This window comes from Erpetoichthys calabaricus, chromosome 13, assembly GCF_900747795.2.
Source record: "Erpetoichthys calabaricus chromosome 13, fErpCal1.3, whole genome shotgun sequence".
Classification (NCBI taxonomy): domain Eukaryota; kingdom Metazoa; phylum Chordata; class Cladistia; order Polypteriformes; family Polypteridae; genus Erpetoichthys; species Erpetoichthys calabaricus.
The window spans coordinates 22,549,950-22,568,086 of record NC_041406.2 but is presented as its reverse complement, the minus strand read 5'-3'; the positions used below and the strand labels follow the sequence as shown (position 1 = coordinate 22,568,086).

General features: G+C 48.6%; 1 protein-coding gene across 2 annotated transcripts in view; it reads right to left on the bottom strand.

Moving 5' to 3' along the window:
- The window catches only part of macf1b (microtubule actin crosslinking factor 1b), a 224,429-nt gene that overhangs the window by 63,890 nt on the left and 142,402 nt on the right, over positions 1-18,137 (bottom strand). For both annotated transcript variants that reach the window (XM_051935617.1, XM_051935616.1), the window contains exons 12-16: positions 17,066-17,269; positions 16,238-16,469; positions 12,420-12,646; positions 9,705-9,827; positions 2,728-2,829 (exon numbers count right to left, since the gene is read on the bottom strand). In XM_051935617.1, the coding sequence (XP_051791577.1) occupies positions 2,728-2,829; positions 9,705-9,827; positions 12,420-12,646; positions 16,238-16,469; positions 17,066-17,269 (888 nt within the window). The remainder of the gene's footprint in view (positions 1-2,727; positions 2,830-9,704; positions 9,828-12,419; positions 12,647-16,237; positions 16,470-17,065; positions 17,270-18,137) is intronic.

Here is an 18,137-nt window from a genome sequence, read left to right as displayed (position 1 = left end):
GGATTCGAACCAACAGCCTTTACTAGCATTGCACATTATTGGTCGCCTCTTCTGGTGTCGGCACAGCCGCAGTGAGACGCCGTTTTCACTCTCCTGGTGATCACATAACTCGTTATATAAAGAGACTCGTTGTAATGTTTTCATTTGTGATTTTACTTCTTTCCTCTATGATGGACTGGCGGCCTGTCCAGGGTTTGTTCCTGCCTTGCACCCTGTGCTAGCTGCGATAGACTCCAGCAGCGCCCCCAATCGACAACCCTCATCAGAACAAAGCGAGTTAAAAAAACGACTGTGGATTCCTAAGGTGATTTTATTTGTTTTATCCATCCATCCACTATCCATCCCACTATATCCTAACGGGGGTCACAGGGGTCTGCTGGAGCCAATCCCAGCCAACACAGAGCGCAAGGCAGGAAACAAACCCCGGGCAGGACGCCAGCCTACCACAGGGCACGCACACACACACACACACACACACACACACAAGGGACAATTTAGGATTGCCAATCAACCTAACCTGCACATCTTTGGACTGTGGGAGGAAACCCACGCAGACACGGGGAGAACATGCAAACTCCACACAGGGAGGACCCGGGAAGCGAACACAGGTCTCCTTACTGCGAGGCAGCAGCGCTACCCACTGTGCCACCGTGCTGCCCTTATTTGTTTTACTTTTTAATTAAATGTGAACATTTTACAGATCTATTTATTGTTCATTGTTTCATTATTGACCCTGCTCAATAAATGTTGTACTCTTTTGCATGTTTTAAACAAAAAGACCCCTTCAATGTCTCTCACTTGCCACTGTGTCCAGCCCACTAGGTGGTCAAGTTCCCACCTGAGTGTTAGGCACGCCATGGCACGGTGACGCCTGACAGTCACATTTCTAAAAAATGGCACTGCACTCCCCTCCTGGGATGTAAACGAGAGGCATAAGCGGAGCTGATTGTACTGTTGTTGTGACGTTTCAGAAAAGAATACGGATAAGCAGAGGAGTGTGAGGGGAGACGTATTCAGTGTCACCGATCAAAACAAAACTTTTAAAGCCAAAAAAATAAAATAAAATTTTACAGTTGTGATATTGCCTGCAAAATTAATTTTAGTGTCTGTTTCACAAAATTGTATGTGAATCGATACTTTCCAGTGTCACTCATTATTAGATACCAGTAATGGCGCACTGCACGTGCCAGTGACTCCACTTGACTTGAGCATTCCTAGTTTCCATCCTCTTTCTTTCTCTGTACGTTTATCATTCATTTGCTCAGAGGTTGATGCGCTTGCTGCTTCCTGATCAGCTCTTCTTTTCTCCACCCTAGCAGCCCGCTTCTTTTCTTCTTTTGTCGGCATCTTTTCGCATTAAAACTGATAAAGTCAGTGTTTGTCTTGCAATTACTTAGTACATTTTCTTTCATTTTTCACTTGAGTTGGCACTTAAGTCTTCAATCTGCCTCAAGAATGATTTAAGATATGAAGAGGAAGAGGAGGTGATGGCGAAGGTGGTAGGGATGAGAACGGCGCACATACGCATGCACCGCATGGCCGCCCTGCTGGCTGCTGCTGAGAGTTAGTTCTACAATAAAATAACATAAAAATAAAAAGAGTAATAACCTTGGAGGTAAATCATCACCCTGAAAGCGGATAGTAGAGGTCACGTAGTATATGTGTACCAAATTTCAGGTCAGTAGGTCAGACGGTTTGCTAGGTACAGGCGATTTAAAATCATGGACAGACAAATGGACAGCCATGGTAGCGTATTATATATAAAGACTAGATGTGTAGGCCTGTGCTGTAAAAATCCCGGGCTCCTAGAAACCATGGATTCTGGCCCTTCAATTAACACTAGAATTACCAGAGCCTACGAAAAAACTCTCCATTAGCGTCTTTTGTCCTGTAAATGTGTCGATAAGCAGCAAGCAGCCTGCTATCACATCCCCTACCGCCGCACAGTTTTCTCAGCTCAAGTCTGTTTACCTGCGTGTCAGTTGCTTAGAGTTGTATAGAGTGAGAAGTCAAGCAAAATGACACCTTTTATAAATACTATATCATTATTTTGGAACACATGCATTTCATGTGTGTTCCGTGTCTACAACGATCTATGTACAGTAAACACATCGTTAAAACAAACGTTTTTCATGTTTTAGTAATAATTGACAATAAGTGTATAATGTGTTAAACCTGAACTCCAAATATCAAATAAACACTTTCACAAAAGGTACAAATATAACAGAACAAGTGCACTTCTATTCAAGAATATAACTGCAGAAAAAGAACCCGCGTTAGGGTGCAACATTCACACCCCTTTGATACGACTGCTTCGGTGGTGCAACGGTAACAACTGTTGATTGTTGATTGATCTCATGTCCTCCTCCTCCTCCTCCATTAAGGGGCTCAGGTATTCTTTTAGTGCCACCTTTCAATTTCTCTTAAAACAGCGAAGGGTTTGCCTAGAGGGTAGTGGTATGGCAGGCCCGATGCCACCGTGTCAGTCATTTCGTAGCATATAACGTGTGACATACTTATTTAGTGACAGTTTTTCTATGTTAAAGTTCATACAGAAGGCAAGGGGCCTGACTTTCTATCAAACGATGGTTATGCTGCCATTTACGACTGGTCACTTCCTTGATATCCAACCCAGACAAGTATGGTCAGTCCATGAACTGCTTACACAACGCAGACATCGTTACAGAAAAACACCCAGCACCCTCTTTACGGCTAATAAGAACATACCTCCAAAGCTTCCTGGTAACGCACAGCAGTTTGTAACGCTTCCTCCAGCTTGTTGAATTGCTCCGTCCACAGTTTGCTCAAATGGTTCCACGTGCAGTAGAGCTAAAGAGACAAGTTGAAGTCAGCATACTCATGTAGACAGTTCATTATTGAAGACATTGAAGGTTTTTTAAACATTTCCCCTTCTGTCATTTGTAACACAACAGAATTAAAAGAGGCCAGAAAGGGATCATAGGCGGTGTCAAAAACCCAATTCTGACATGAAATTAGTTGGTGAGTACAAATTTCTAGACAATTCTGATTGATCCATTCAAAAGCATGTTAGACGATGCTCACATTAGAGGCTGAAGTGACTCAGATCCCATTATTTTGCCTTAATGTGGCACCAATCTGATGTTTTCAGGGCTGTGTGGACACAGAAATCTGGTCTTTTCAAATCAGATTGGAGTCCCTTTCATATGTGGTTCCATCCGATTTGTGGCCCTGCGACATGAATGACAACGGTCAGAGCGGAATTCATGTGAGTTTTTTTGACTGTACGCACGATCTGAGTGCCGTCATCATCATCAGTCAGCACCAGCAACTTGGCAAAAACAACAATGGAGGAGAACTACGGCTGTGACAACTGTCACGGGCCCACCACTACTGGCTCCTTCCTAGTACCCACCCAGCTCTTGGCGCAGCAGTGCCAGCGATAGCTATGAAAACACATAAAGATACCCGTCTGGCTTTTTCTCACCTTCTCGGTGTACAGCTGACCGACTGCCATCCAACAGAGCAAAATGTGATGCATGCACGAGCTACTAGTTGTCTCACAAATATGACGTTTTTTGTCGTTAGTGATGGGTACACAGATGAGTCGCACACAAAGGTGTCAATGTGCGCATGCGTGCTTTTCGGAGGATGGATGTGTTCACATTACAGTTAGATACGGCAGGTCACCTGTAATTATGAATGGGAACCGTTAAGATGGGCAAATCTGAGCTGAGCAAAAAATTGTAATGTGAAGGCAGCCTTAGGCAGCAGATACAGTATCTGCATTGGATTCAACGTCTTCATTAGGGGGCACTCCTGGGGCGTTAGCCCCTGATCAACCCTAGGAACTCTCCTGCCAACCCATCCTATGAAGAGAGGCTTCTACCCCCTGATCTTGGAGTGCCCAGCACGCGTTCCTCATGTTGAGTGTTCTAACGATGCTCATCACCGGTGTGAAAACTTCATGGGGGCTCCCTGCGAGGTGATGACTTTATTTACCAAAAAGTGTTGAAGCCAGTGACACCTCTGATTGGACCGAGTACCACATGTGAAAGGTGGTCAGTTCATATTCCTTGTGTTTCTTTGCTCTTCACACCTCAGATTAGATATGAGTCACATATGGGTGAAAAAGAAAATCAGGATTGAACCACCCCCTCCTTTAACCGCCACCTTATCGTGGTGGAGGGGTTTGCGTGTCCCAATGATCCTAGGAGCTCTGTTGTCCGGGGCTTTATGCCCCTGGTAGGGCCACCCAAGGCAAACTGGTCCTAGGTGTGGGATGAGACAAAGAGCGGTTAAACAAACCTCCTATGAAGAAAAACAATTTTGGACGGCGTTTTCCCTTGCCCGGACGCGGGTCACCGGGGCCCCACTCTGGAGCCAGGCCTGGAGGTGGGGCTCGATGGCGAGCACCTGGTGGCCGGGCCTGCACCCATGGGGCTCGGCCGGGCACAGCCCGAAGAGGCACCGTGGGTCCCCCTTCCCATGGGCTCACCACCTATGGGAGGGGCCAAGGAGGTCGGGTGCAGTGTGAGTTGGGTGGTGGCCGAAGGCGGGGACCTTGGCGGTCCGATCCTCGGCTACAGCAGCTGGCTCTTGGGACGTGGAATGTCACCTCTCTGAAGGGGAAGGAGCCTGAGCTAGTGCGCGAAGTTGAGAGGTTCCGGCTAGATATAGTCGGACTCACCTTGACGCACAGCTTGGACTCTGGAACCAATCTCCTTGAGAGGGGCTGGACTCTCTACCACTCTGGAGTTGCCCCCGGTGAGAGGCGCCGAGCAGGTGTGGGTATACTTATTGCCCCCCAACTTGGAGCCTGTACATTGGGGTTTACCCCGGTGGACGAGAGGGTAGCCTCCCTTCGCCTTCGGGTGGGGGGACGGGTCCTAACTGTTGTTTGTGCGTATGCACTGAACAGCAGTTCGGAGTACCCACCCTTTTTGGAGTCCCTGGAGGGTGTGCTAGAGGGCATACCTTCTGGGGACTCCCTCGTTCTGCTGGGAGACTTCAATGCTCACGTGGGCAATGACAGTGAGACCTGGAAGGGCGTGATTGAGAGGAATGGCCCCCCCGATCTGAACCCGAGCGGTGTTTTATTATTGGACTTCTGTGCTCGTCACGGATTGTCCATAACGAACACCATGTTCAAGCATAGGGGTGTTCATATGTGCACTTGGCATCAGGACACCCTAGGCCTCAGTTCGATGATCGACTTTGTGGTCGTGTCGTCGGACTTGCGGCCACATGTCTTGGACACTCGGGTGAAGAGAGGGGCGGAGCTGTCAACTGATCACCACCTGGTGGTGAGTTGGCTTCGATGGTGGGGGAGGATGCCGGTCAGGCGTGGTAGGCCCAAACGTGTTGTGAGGGTCTGCTGGGAACGTCTGGCAGAGCCCCCTGTCAGAAGTAGCTTCAACTCCCACCTCCGGCAGAACTTCGACCATGTCCCGAGGGAGGTGGGGGACATTGAGTCCGAATGGGCCATGTTCCGTGCCTCTATTGTTGAGGCGGCTGACCGGAGCTGTGGCCGTAAGGTGGTCGGTGCCTGTCGTGGCGGCAATCCCCGAACCCGTTGGTGGACACCGGCGGTGAAGGATGCCGTCAAGCTGAAGAAGGAGTCCTACAGGACCCTTTTGTCCTGTGGGACCCTGGAGGCAGCTGATAGGTACCGGCAGGCCAAGCGGAATGCGGCTTTGGTGGTTGCTGAGGCAAAAACTCGGGCGTGGGAGGAGTTTGGGGAGGCCATGGAGAACGACTTTCGGACGGCTTCGAGGAGATTCTGGTCCACCATCCGGCGTCTCAGGAAGGGGAAGCAGTGCAGTGTCAACACTGTATATGGTGAGGATGGTGCGCTGCTGACCTCGACTCGGGACGTTGTGGGTCGGTGGGAGGAGTACTTCGAAGACCTCCTCAATCCCATTAACATGCCTTCCAATGAGGAAGCAGAGCCTGGGGACTCAGAGGTGGGCTCCCCCATCTCTGGGACTGAGGTCACCGAGGTGGTCAAAAAACTCCTTGGTGGCAGGGCCCCGGGGGTGGATGAGATACGCCCGGAGTTCCTCAAGGCTCTGGATGTTGTAGGACTGTCTTGGCTGACACGCCTCTGCAACATCGCATGGACATCAGGGACAGTGCCTCTGGATTGGCAGACCGGGGTGGTGGTCCCCCTCTTTAAGAAGGGGGATCGGAGGGTGTGTTCCAACTACAGAGGGATCACACTCCTCAGCCTCCCTGGAAAAGTCTATTCGGGGGTTCTGGAGAGGAGGGTCCGTCGGATAGTCGAGCCTCGGATTCAGGAGGAACAGTGTGGTTTTCGTCCTGGTCGCGGAACAGTGGACCAGCTCTATACCCTTAGCAGGGTCCTGGAGGGTGCATGGGAGTTTGCCCAACCAGTCTATATGTGTTTTGTGGACTTGGAAAAGGCATTCGACCGTGTCCCTCGGGGAATCCTGTGGGGGGTACTCCGAGAGTATGGGGTACCAGCCCCCCTGATACGGGCTGTTCAGTCCCTGTACGATCAGTGCCAGAGCTTGGTCCGCATTGCCGGCAGTAAGTCGAACCCGTTTCCAGTGAGAGTTGGACTCCGCCAGGGCTGCCCTTTGTCACCGATTCTGTTCATAACTTTTATGGACAGAATTTCTAGGCGCAGCCAGGGCGTTGAGGGGGTCCGGTTTGGTGGGCTCAGGATTGGGTCACTGCTTTTTGCAGATGATGTTGTCCTGTTTGCTTCATCAGGCCGTGATCTTCAGCTCTCTCTGGATCGGTTCGCAGCCGAGTGTGAAGCGGCTGGGATGAGAATCAGCACCTCCAAATCCGAGACCATGGTCCTCAGCCGGAAAAGGGTGGAGTGCCCTCTCAGGGTTGGTAGCGAGATCCTGCCCCAAGTGGAGGAGTTCAAGTATCTCGGGGTCTTGTTCACGAGTGAGGGAAGAATGGAGCGCGAGATCGACAGGCGGATCGGTGCGGCATCCGCAGTAATGCGGGGCGTTGCATCGGTCTGTCGTGGTGAAAAAGGAGCTGAGCCGCAAGGCGAAGCTCTCAATTTACCAGTCGATCTATGTTCCTACCCTCACCTATGGTCATGAACAATGGGTAGTGACCGAAAGAACGAGATCGCGAATACAAGTGGCTGAAATGAGTTTCCTCCGCAGGGTGTCTGGGCTTTCCCTTAAAGATAGGGTGAGAAGCTCAGTCATCCGGGAGGGGCTCAGAGTAGAGCCGCTGCTCCTCCGCATCGAGAGGAGTCAGATGAGGTGTCTCGGGCATCTGATCAGGATGCCTCCTGGACGCCTCCCTGGTGAGGTGTTCCGGGCACGTCTAACCGGGAGGAGGCCCCGGGGAAGACCCAGGACACGCTGGAGGGACTATGTCTCTCGACTGGCCTGGGAACGCCTTGGGATTCTCCCGGAAGAGCTAGAAGAAGTGGCCGGGGAGAGGGAAGTCTGGGCATCTCTGCTCAAGCTGCTGCCCCCGCGACCCAACCTCGGATAAGCGGGAGACAATGGATGGATGGATGGATGGATTGAACCACAGGGTGAAAATAGACAGCAAAATGATTGGCGTAAAATGAACACTTCAAGTGTTTGCAGTGCATGGCCCACTCTTCTCATACACTGTACGCATATTTCAAGATAGCTGGAAGGGGATTTTGTCGTGTTGCCTAACATTTCTGCCCTTAACATTGCTGATCAATAGAAAACATCTCTCTATTGTATTAAAACGTTTTCTGTTGTGTCCACATTATTCAGCCTTGACCACGCCCCTCCATGCCGCTCGCCCAATCGTAACTCCTGCTGCGCACCTCCTTTCACCGTCCTGCCCCCTGACACTCTCAGTGCTGCTAACTCGCCCTTCAGCACAGTCGCTTATAACGGCAAGGCAGAAAAGCAAACGATCTACAGTAATCCCTCGCTTCGACTTTCGCGGCTTCACTCTATCGTGGATTTTATATGTAAGCATATCTAAAAATATAACGCGGATTTTTCGCTGCTTCGTGGGATTCTGCGGACAATGGGTCTTTTTACTTCTGATACATGCTTCCTCAGTTGGTTTACCCAGTTGATTTCATACAAGGGATGCTATTGGCGGATGGCTGAGAAGCTACCCAATCAGAGCACGCAGTTATGTTCCTGTGTGCTGATTGGCTCAGCGACAGAGCACAGAATTCAATTCCGCTGCGTTAACCAGGAAGTCTCGTCTCGCTCATTCAGCATCAACGTGCTCCTGCTACTGCTTCAGGGGCTGTGCCCAAGCGCCAACGGAAGATGCTAACGATTTCCGAAAAGGTAAAAGTTTTGGATATGTTGAAGGAAGGGAACAGCTACACCGCTGCAGGACGCCATTATGGAATCAATGAGTCCACGATTCTTTTTTATTTAAAAAGGAGGAAAAGAATATAAGATCTATGGCCACAGTGTCCTTTAACCAGGGCGCAAAACGAGTTGTAAGTGGATGTAATAAGGCGGTAGTCCGGATAGAATCTGCTTTAGGGATCTGGATTGAAGAGTGCTGGAAGAAGAACAACTGCGGAGCTACACAGTCGCCTGAAGAGGCTCCTTTAGAAGAGCTGTAACGCTCTCCTTTGTTGTGCAGTAAAATTAAACTCCTCGTTATCGGACAAGTCGTCGTGTCATTGTTGGTGAGTCACATAATTAATTTTCTACGTACAGTACTTATTACATGTACATAGTTTAGTGTCACTGTACACACATTTTACTGTATACAATTTTTCTTGCATTGTACATATTTATTGCTCGTGGCCTGCCTGTCGTAATGGCTGTAACATATGTGATATTGGATACGCTCGATATCTTTAAAATAATACTTAGGTTTTACTGTATATAAACAGTGTGTTTACATACATAATTTCAATGAATCTTACCTAATATCTAAGAGAATACAAAGGGTTTATGCTGTATAACTGTGCAGGAAATGTTTATAATAGTGTGGGAGAGTTTATAAGGGCTTAAAATATATAAAAATAACCATATGAACATATGGTTTTTACTTCGCGGATTTTCACCTTTCGCGGGGGGTTCTGGAGGAGGGATTACTGTATTCAAGAACATCGAATTTTAGATCGCGGTGGAAAAACAGTGGCATAAAGAATGTCGAAAAAAGAAAATGAACAAAAGAGAGGGGCAAATAATAAAAATGAAGAACAAAGAGAATTGTCCAATAAACGAGAAAGAGAAAAATATCTCAAACAATAAAGGAACAGAAATGCAACCTTTATAGAATGTAAATTACAGGATACAGTAATTCATAATATTGTTTTTTAATGAGGCGTTAATATAATTACATTTTTTATGTTTTATTACATTTTACTTTTTAACACATTTTATTAATCATTGGTATTTAAAATAGACAATTGTAGTGAAATACTCAAGTGATTTTCTCTCTGTAATAACTGACTCCTGCGCCGCACATACTCCTCTATATGCCATCTCTTTAAATACAATCACTTTCTCTAACAGACGGGCACCCCAATGCCCTGACACCCAGTGCCCGCTCCCGGGGGTTGGTGAGCAAAGCAATCAGGGGGCAGAGCCCCCAGTATACAATTCATTTCATTCTTGTCATAATTATAGTTTGCATTAAGCTAACCATGGTGTTTATGAAGTTTAACTATTAACTAACTGTTTCATTTCTATGTCTTACTTGTTCATCAATGTATTGAAAACAGAATAGAAAGATAATGAAAAAGTACAAATAAAACGAACCTCATCCAAGCTTTTTGTCACATCAGGCTTGTCTGTAGCTCCACAAGCAGACATCAGGTCTACTCCCAAGATCCCCAGCATGTCCAGGTCACCTTGTAGGCTGTCAATGTCTTCCCTAAGAGTCTGAAAAGGAGCAAGAAAATGCCATTCAGTTGTGACGTACCGGCAGAATGGCCAGCCCACAGTACCCACTTGATTCCTTGTTGGGCTGCTGTCTGGGTTGGCCTGTTCTCCCCGTGTTGACTTTGACTTTTCTCCAGCGGTTCAAAGCCATGCACTTAAATGGAGTTTCAGATTAAATTGGTATGGCCTGAGTGGGCAGGGATTTATGTGTGGGTGGACCCTCTAATGGCCTGAGTGGGCAGGGCTTTACGTGTGGGTGGACCCTCTAATGGCCTGAGTGGGCAGGGCTTTACGTGTGGGTGGACCCTCTAATGGCCTGAGTGGGCAGGGCTTTACGTGTGGGTGGACCCCCTAATGGCCTGAGTGGGCAGGTTTACTTGTGGGTGGACCCTCTAATGGCCTGAGTGGGCAGGGCTTTACGTGTGGGTGGACCCTCTAATGGCCTGAGTGGGCAGGGATTTACGTGTGGGTGGACCCTCTAATGGCCTGAGTGGGCAGGGATTTACATGTGGGTGGACTCTCTAATGGCCTGAGTGGGCAGGGATTTACGTGTGGGTGGACCCTCCAATGGCCTGAGTGGGCAGGGCTTTACGTGTGGGTGGAACCTCTAATGGCCTGAGGGGGCAGGGCTTTACGTGTGGGTGGACCCTCTAATGGCCTGAGTGGGTAGGGCTTTACACTTGGGTGGACCCCCTAATGGCCTGAGTGGGCAGGGCTTTACGTGTGGGTGGACCCCCTAATGGCCTGAGTGGGCAGGGCTTTATGCTTGGGTGGACCCTCTAATGGCCTGAGTGGGCAGGGCTTTACGTGTGGGTGGAACCTCTAATGGCCTGAGGGGGCAGGGCTTTACGTGTGGGTGGACCCTCTAATGGCCTGAGTGGGTAGGGCTTTACACTTGGGTGGACCCCCTAATGGCCTGAGTGGGCAGGGATTTACATGTGGGTGGACCCTCTAATGGCCTGAGTGGGCAGGGATTTACGTGTGGGTGGACCCTCCAATGGCCTGAGTGGGCAGGGCTTTACGTGTGGGTGGAACCTCTAATGGCCTGAGGGGGCAGGGCTTTACGTGTGGGTGGACCCTCTAATGGCCTGAGTGGGTAGGGCTTTACACTTGGGTGGACCCCCTAATGGCCTGAGTGGGCAGGGCTTTACGTGTGGGTGGACCCCCTAATGGCCTGAGTGGGCAGGGCTTTATGCTTGGGTGGACCCTCTAATGGCCTGAGTGGGCAGGGCTTTACTTGTGGGTGGACCGCCTAATGGCCTGAGTGGGCAGGGCTTTACGTGTGGGTGGACCCCCTAATGGCCTGAGTGGGCAGGTTTTACTTGTGGGTGGACCCTCTAATGGCCTGAGTGGGCAGGGATTTACGTGTGGGTGGACTCTCTAATGGCCTGAGTGGGCAGGGCTTTACGTGTGGGTGGACCCTCTAATGGCCTGAGTGGGCAGGGCTTTACGTGTGGGTGGACCGCCTAATGGCCTGAGTGGGCAGGTTTTACTTGTGGGTGGACCCTCTAATGGCCTGAGTGGGCAGGGCTTTACGTGTGGGTGGAACCTCTAATGGCCTGAGGGGGCAGGGCTTTACGTGTGGGTGGACCCTCTAATGGCCTGAGTGGGCAGGGCTTTACGTGTGGGTGGACCCTCTAATGGCCTACAGGGCTGAACGTGGTAACACCATCCTGGTCTAGGACGTGTTCAGCTGGATGTCGTCGTATATTCTTAATAACGACGTGTCTTGCAGATCGCAGTTAAGTGGATTTTTATCAAAGAAAGCTGTTTGACAAGCCTTATGCTTAGGTAGACCTGCCAAACCAAGCAGCTTTGCTAAACATGAAAGTGAGTGTAGCTCCTTAGATGAGGTCCAGAGAGGTGGCTTGACAGCGTTGCTCTGAACACATTCAGCCTTCTGTGGCGTTTCTTGGAGTTGTTCCCTTCCCCTTTTATGACTCTGTCTGCCTACTCAGGTTTTTCTTTCTTTTTTGGTATATTGTATTAATCTCTAACTGGAAATTCTCTTTTTCACATACCCCAACTTACTCAGAGTTTTAGGGGCAGAGCGCAGGGTCAGTTATTGGCGTTACTCAAGGACCTTACTCAAGGGCCCAACAGAGTAGCATTCCTGCTGTCACTGCCGGGATTCAAACTGTCAACCTTCAAGTCACCAGCCCAGATTGCAGGTTTTGTAGCCAACCGCGGGTCAAGTGTAGAGTGGGATTTGTGCCACTGATGGGTGTTTAAACTTCACAGACTCTTAGGAATGAACGGGAAGTCTGTCGTGGCCTCTGACTACTGCGACTCATTCTGTCTCTGCTCACAGCTGACTTTGACAGACAATCCAAAGCTGGGCGCAGCGTAGAAAAAGTCCAACCAAATCCTTAATTCTCTGTCTGCACTGTCTATAAATGTATTTGGCAGACGTCAGGTTTTATTATTATGGTTGGTTAACGCTTTTCAACAGACAAAGACATTAATGTCTTTAATGTCCACTTTGCAGAGATCTCTTTTCACTTTGACATGAAATTATTACAAATATGTTGGCATTTCTTATACGCTGATGCGTTTCTCTGAGTTTGTTTAAGCAGCAGACCGGACCCCCACCTGCATCGTGCCCAGATGTTGCTGTATGGAGGCCACCTCAGACTTGTTGTCGTTCAGCTCCATCATCATCTGCTGCGTGTCGCTCAGAGTGCTGCCCACTTCTGCCAAGTCATTCCAGAACTTGCCGGCCAGGCTCAGGAGGTTCAACAGCCACTTCTCTCTCTCTTGGGCCTGCTCCTCAACTTCTTGCCACTGCTGAGCTAATCGGGACACTTGGTCTTGGATGGCTATGAAAAAATCACGAGATTCAGTAAAATAGGAAGAGACCCTTGACACACATTTGGAGAGGAGGATCACATCAAGTAATTTTGAAGCCCACCAATGTCAGCATGATTACAGGTGGGCAAAACTCCTTATGGGCACAAAAGCAGGTTCTAACCAAGTGAATAAGCCAGCTGTCATAGCGTTTGTAGGCCTGTGTTGAAGCCAGGTGTACCTGGGAGAGGCCATAGGTTTCATTGTGGGTGCACATGTTTGGGATGTCAGTGTCTATGAAATATATTTGTGGGAACCTTAATCATAATCATAATAATTATACACTATTTCTGGAAGTACCGTATACATTAAAGTAGTAAATATTGTGACGGGTGGCCACAGCCATTACCTGGCCAGGACACCAACGGAACGGAAGGAGAGAGCATCTGTGAGGCAATACCTCCCCTGGGACACTAGAGGGTAGCATTCTTGGGTGGCTGTGTTACCACAGATTCCCGCAGGGCATGCTGGGATCTGGAGTTGGGTTCTGTAGGGGCCACCAGGGGGAGCTGCAGTGCCCTACAGTGGACTTTCAGCACCCCTGGTGGTGATTCCAGGTAATATTGATGAGCTACCCGGGACCTGAATAAAAGGAGCTGCCTCACTCCGTTCAGAGATAGCCAGAGAGTCGGGAGGAGGTGGACGAAGCTTGCCTGGGGAGGAGTGGAGGTGGAAGGACGAAGAGAAGAAGCAGAAGAAGGAAAGGCGTCTGGGCTGGGCTGCATATTTGTACTTTGGTGCTTTCCCTTGTGTGAGGAGCGAAGAAAAAGTGCCGCCACACTTAAATAAACCGTGTGCTGTGTGACAAACCCGTGCCCTGCCTGTCTGTGTCGGGTTAGGGTGGCTGTATGTGCTGTGGCGGATGGCCGGGATGCTCCTTCGCTATATGTTCAGGGGGAGCAGCCATGGACTTTGCAGTACCTCCCCCTGGATGCCAGATGGCAACCCCCCCTGGGTTGGAGCGGTGCCTCGGTTTCCCGCAGGGCTCCATGGGAATTGGAGTTTGGTGCAGCCCTGTTGGGTCCTTCAGGCGCCGCCTGGGGGTGCTGCAGCTGGGACTCCTGAGCCCTTATGGGCAGCGTATTCACCACACCCGGAAGTGCAGCCGGAACTCGGCAATCAAGCACCTGGAGCACTTCAGGGTGGTCTATAAAAGGGGCCACCACTTGAGGCTCCAGAGTCAGGAGGAGGAGGACGACGAAGCTGCCTTGGAGGAGTGGAAGAGAAAGAAGAGGGTTTTGTGGTGGGGTTTTGTTTTGTGCTTTTGTGTGTTTTGGGACTGTGTTAGGGCTGAGGGACACGGGGAAGACATGGCCCCCAGCTGAAGAAAATAAATCTTTTTGTTTCATTTTTACGTGCCTCCATTGTCAGTCTATGTCGGGTTGACGCCTATATACCTTTGCTCCTTAGGGACAAGCTGACAGAGATGGGAGTAGATTCATACCTGGTGGCATGGATCGTGGACTATCTTACAGAGAGACCTCAGTATGTGCGTCTTGTGAACTGCAGGTCTGACATTGTGGTCAGCAACACAGGAGCGCCACAGGGGACTGTACTTTCCCGGTCCTGTTCAGACTATATACATCGGACTTCCAATACAACTCGGAGTCCTGCCACGTGCAAAAGTTCGCTGATGACACTTCTATCGTGGGCTGCATCAGGTGTGGGCAGGAGGAAGAGTATAGGGACCTAATCAAGGACTTTGTTAAATGGTGCGACTCAAACCACCTACACCTGAACACCAGCAAAACCAAGGAGCTGGTGGTGGATTTTAGGAGGCCCAGACCCCTCATGGACCTCATCAGAGGTGACTGTGTGCAGATGATGCAGACCTATAAATACCTGAGAGTGCAGCTGGATGATAAACTGGACTGGACTGCCACTACTGATGCTCTGTGCAAGAAAGGACAGGGCCGACTATACTTCCTTAGAAGGCTGGCGTCCTTCAACATCTGCAATAAGATGCTTCAGATGTTCTATCAGACGGTTGTGGCGAGCGCCCTCTTCTATGCGGTGGTGTGCTGGGGAGGCAGCATGAAGAAGAAAGACGCCTCACGCATGGACAAACTGGTGAGGAAGGCAGGCTCTATTGTTGGCATGGAGCTGGACACTCTGACATCTGTGGCAGAGTGACGGGCGCTCAACAGGCTCCTATCAATTATGGAGAATCCACTGCATCCACTAAACAGGATCATCTCCAGACAGAAGAGCAGCTTCAGCGACAGACTGCTGTCACCGTCCTGCTCCACTGACAGACTGAGGAGATTGTTCCTCCCCTACACTATACGACTCTTCAATTCCACCTGGGAGGGTAAACAGTAACATTATACAAAGTTATTGTCTGTTTTTACCTGCATTATTATCAATCTTTAATTTAATATTGTTTTTTGTATCAGTAAGGTGCTGCTGGAGTATGTGAATTTCCCCTTGGGATTAATAAAGTATCTATCTATCTATCTATCTATCTATCTATCTATCTATCTATCTATCTATCTATCTATCTATCTATCTATCTATCTATCTATCTATCTATCTATCTATCTATCTATATAGCGCCTTTGCCACAGTGCCCTTGGGCGTCACAATATACAATGGCGGTGATGTAGGTAGCTCGCTTGTTCCTAAAAGGTCCTATTAGAACGTGGCAGCGCTTAGTGTGTAACGTTCGATGTTCTGCTAAGATCCTTTGCTTCTCTTAAGCTCATAAGTGCTAATTTCATTGGAACCCATCGACTGTCACAAAGAAGAAGGAGCTGACGGTCTGACCCTGGGGATCTCAGACTCGGCTCTTGGGAGGCCAGGATGCTCTCTTTATAGCTGTTAATGGAATCTGTTATTTATCCAGTTTATTTTTAGTTTTATTTTGCTACATTACTGAGTGCAGATTGCCAGAACGTTTAGTGGAGTTGAATGTTAGCACTCCCTCTATCATTTGTGTTTATTTCCTATATTTTTTAAATTTAAATTTTACTTTAATAAGTTAAAGTGTCAGTTGCCTCAATTATATGATATTTCGGTTATTAACATCACTACTAATGTTTGTGATGCACCATTTGTTAGAATGAGAAATGCAATGCATTTTATTACTATATGCATTCCAACAGATGGCACATCGCAAGCAGTAATGATGAACACGCCTAAGAAAACGTAACGGCCAGAGGGACAGAAATCATCTAATATTTAATGGTGGACTTAGACAGTATTCAGAGTCCTTCATATTTTTTACATTTTGTTATTTCACAGAGTTGTGTTAAACATCATTTAAATTCATTCATTCGCTGCAGTTAAGACAGACGGTGGCACCCGGAGGCCTTACTCGAGACAGAGAGGGGGGCTAGGAGCCTACACTGATGACAGCGCGTTGTCGCACCCACCACACCACAAACCACCCGGATTGGGACCCGAGTGCAGCCGGGCAATGGGCGAGTAAATTAACAAGACCAAGTTCTCTGCAGCCAGAACCACATACTACACTAGAGAGTAACTACAGCCCCCAAAACTAGGAGCCAATCAGCACTGGCAGAGCTGAGTGCCCTCTGTGCGAAGCGTGTGGACGGACTTACCTGTGCCCGTTGAGCTGTCTCCTGAGGCCAGGGCATTACTGATCAGTTCAGCCCCCTGAGTCTGGATGGTGTTGAGGCCCACCTGCAGCTTCGCCAGCTCTGCCAGGGCGTGCTTGTTGTCCTGAAGCTGCTCCTGGATCCGTGCTGTTTCCCCTCGTATCGGAGCAGGATTCTGCAGCCTGTTCTTCAGCCGCTCCAGGCTTTCGGACAGCAGTGTCATTCTTTCTGTCAGCTGTTGAGAAACACACCGGTCAGCCCCAACGTTCAAAACCACTGCCAGGCCAAGTCAGTGGCATTGAGTATCTCTTTACAACGGCACCTGTCAAGGGGTAGGATATACTGGGCAGCAAGTGGGCAGGCAGTTCTTGAAGGGAATGGGCTGGAAGCAGGAAAAATGGGCAAGCATAAGGATCGGAGCGACTTTGACAAGGGCTCATTAAATCCCACTGGCTGTAGTTTTTTATGTAGGCAGTGCAGCAATGTTAGGGATAAAACGTACAACGGGAAGCCATGAGGCTGGCAGAGCAACTCCTACCACTGTCTCTCTCCTCCTTATCTGCCGTTGTTCCAACTATAAAAATATGGAAGTAACTGTGATTTGTGAATTACTCACAAGTAAAATGACGGCTAACTGAAGCCTGTCGCCGTGTCCTCAGTGTAAACCACGTAGTTCATTCAGGTTAGTCCTCAGCAGTGGCCCACAGCGTTACACCGAACGAGTTACCTCACCCACCCGGGCTCCAAAAGTAGAAACGGGGAAACAAAGCTGAACTGCCATTCACAGGGACTGTCATCACGTGAATAAAGTTTAAGGCTACGACTTCGTACCTGCATGTACCGCGGTAAGGCCTCCTCCAGCACACAGGCTGCCTGGCGCGCTTTGTCTTTGATGGTGGTGTACAGCTCTTCTGCAGCGGCACTTCTGTCTTGAAATTCCACTCCCTGAGTGTGGTTCAGGTCTACTAGGCGGCCGCTCACCATCTTCAGTCGTGTGATCAGGGGCTTGTGTTCGGCAATTGATTCCCGCAGCTCCTGTGTGGAAGATGATGGGTTATTTAGGGCTTTTTAAATTGTGTGGCCTTCAAGGACATACAGCATACTGTGGTGGAGAAGGAGGCAGTTCAAAAGACTGAGTGATGTAATACAATTACACTCTTTCCTTCATTTGAATTCAATTCATACATTGCACACAATAGAATGTTCCCGTGTTCTTTGATACCCACTCTTTTGGTCCTCCCAGAATCCCAACTTTGGTCAGCACATCCATTCACTTTCAGACCAACTCCATTTATTTCCTATTTACAGTCTGGACTGGCAACAATACCTGCACATCATGGACAAGACCTGCTTGGGATACAGTCCTTCACACATAAACACCGATTGGGATACAGTCCTGAGCTAACATTTGATACAACAGCACATCTTTAGCCTCAGTTTAGGAAACACGGAATGAACAGTGCGGTCGTTGATGTGAGGCCACAGCTCTAACTGCTACACCGCTGGGCTACCGCCAGCCATCCTCACACTTTCTATGAATACGAGTGTAGGGTCACCAAGGCCATTAGGGCATCGTCTGCTTTCTGCAGTAATATTAACTGGTATGGAAAGTAACTAACTAACTAACTATGTCTCTTTCTTTCTATCTAATAGATAGATAGATAGATAGATAGATAGATAGATAGATAGATAGATAGATAGATAGATAGATAGATAGATAGATATGTAAGGCACTATAAGATAGATAGATAGATAGATAGATAGATAGATAGATAGATAGATAGATAGATAGATAGATAGATATGTAAGGCACTATATAATAGATAGATAGATAGATTTGAAAGGCACTATATAATAGATAGATAGATAGATAGATAGATAGATAGATAGATAGATAGATAGA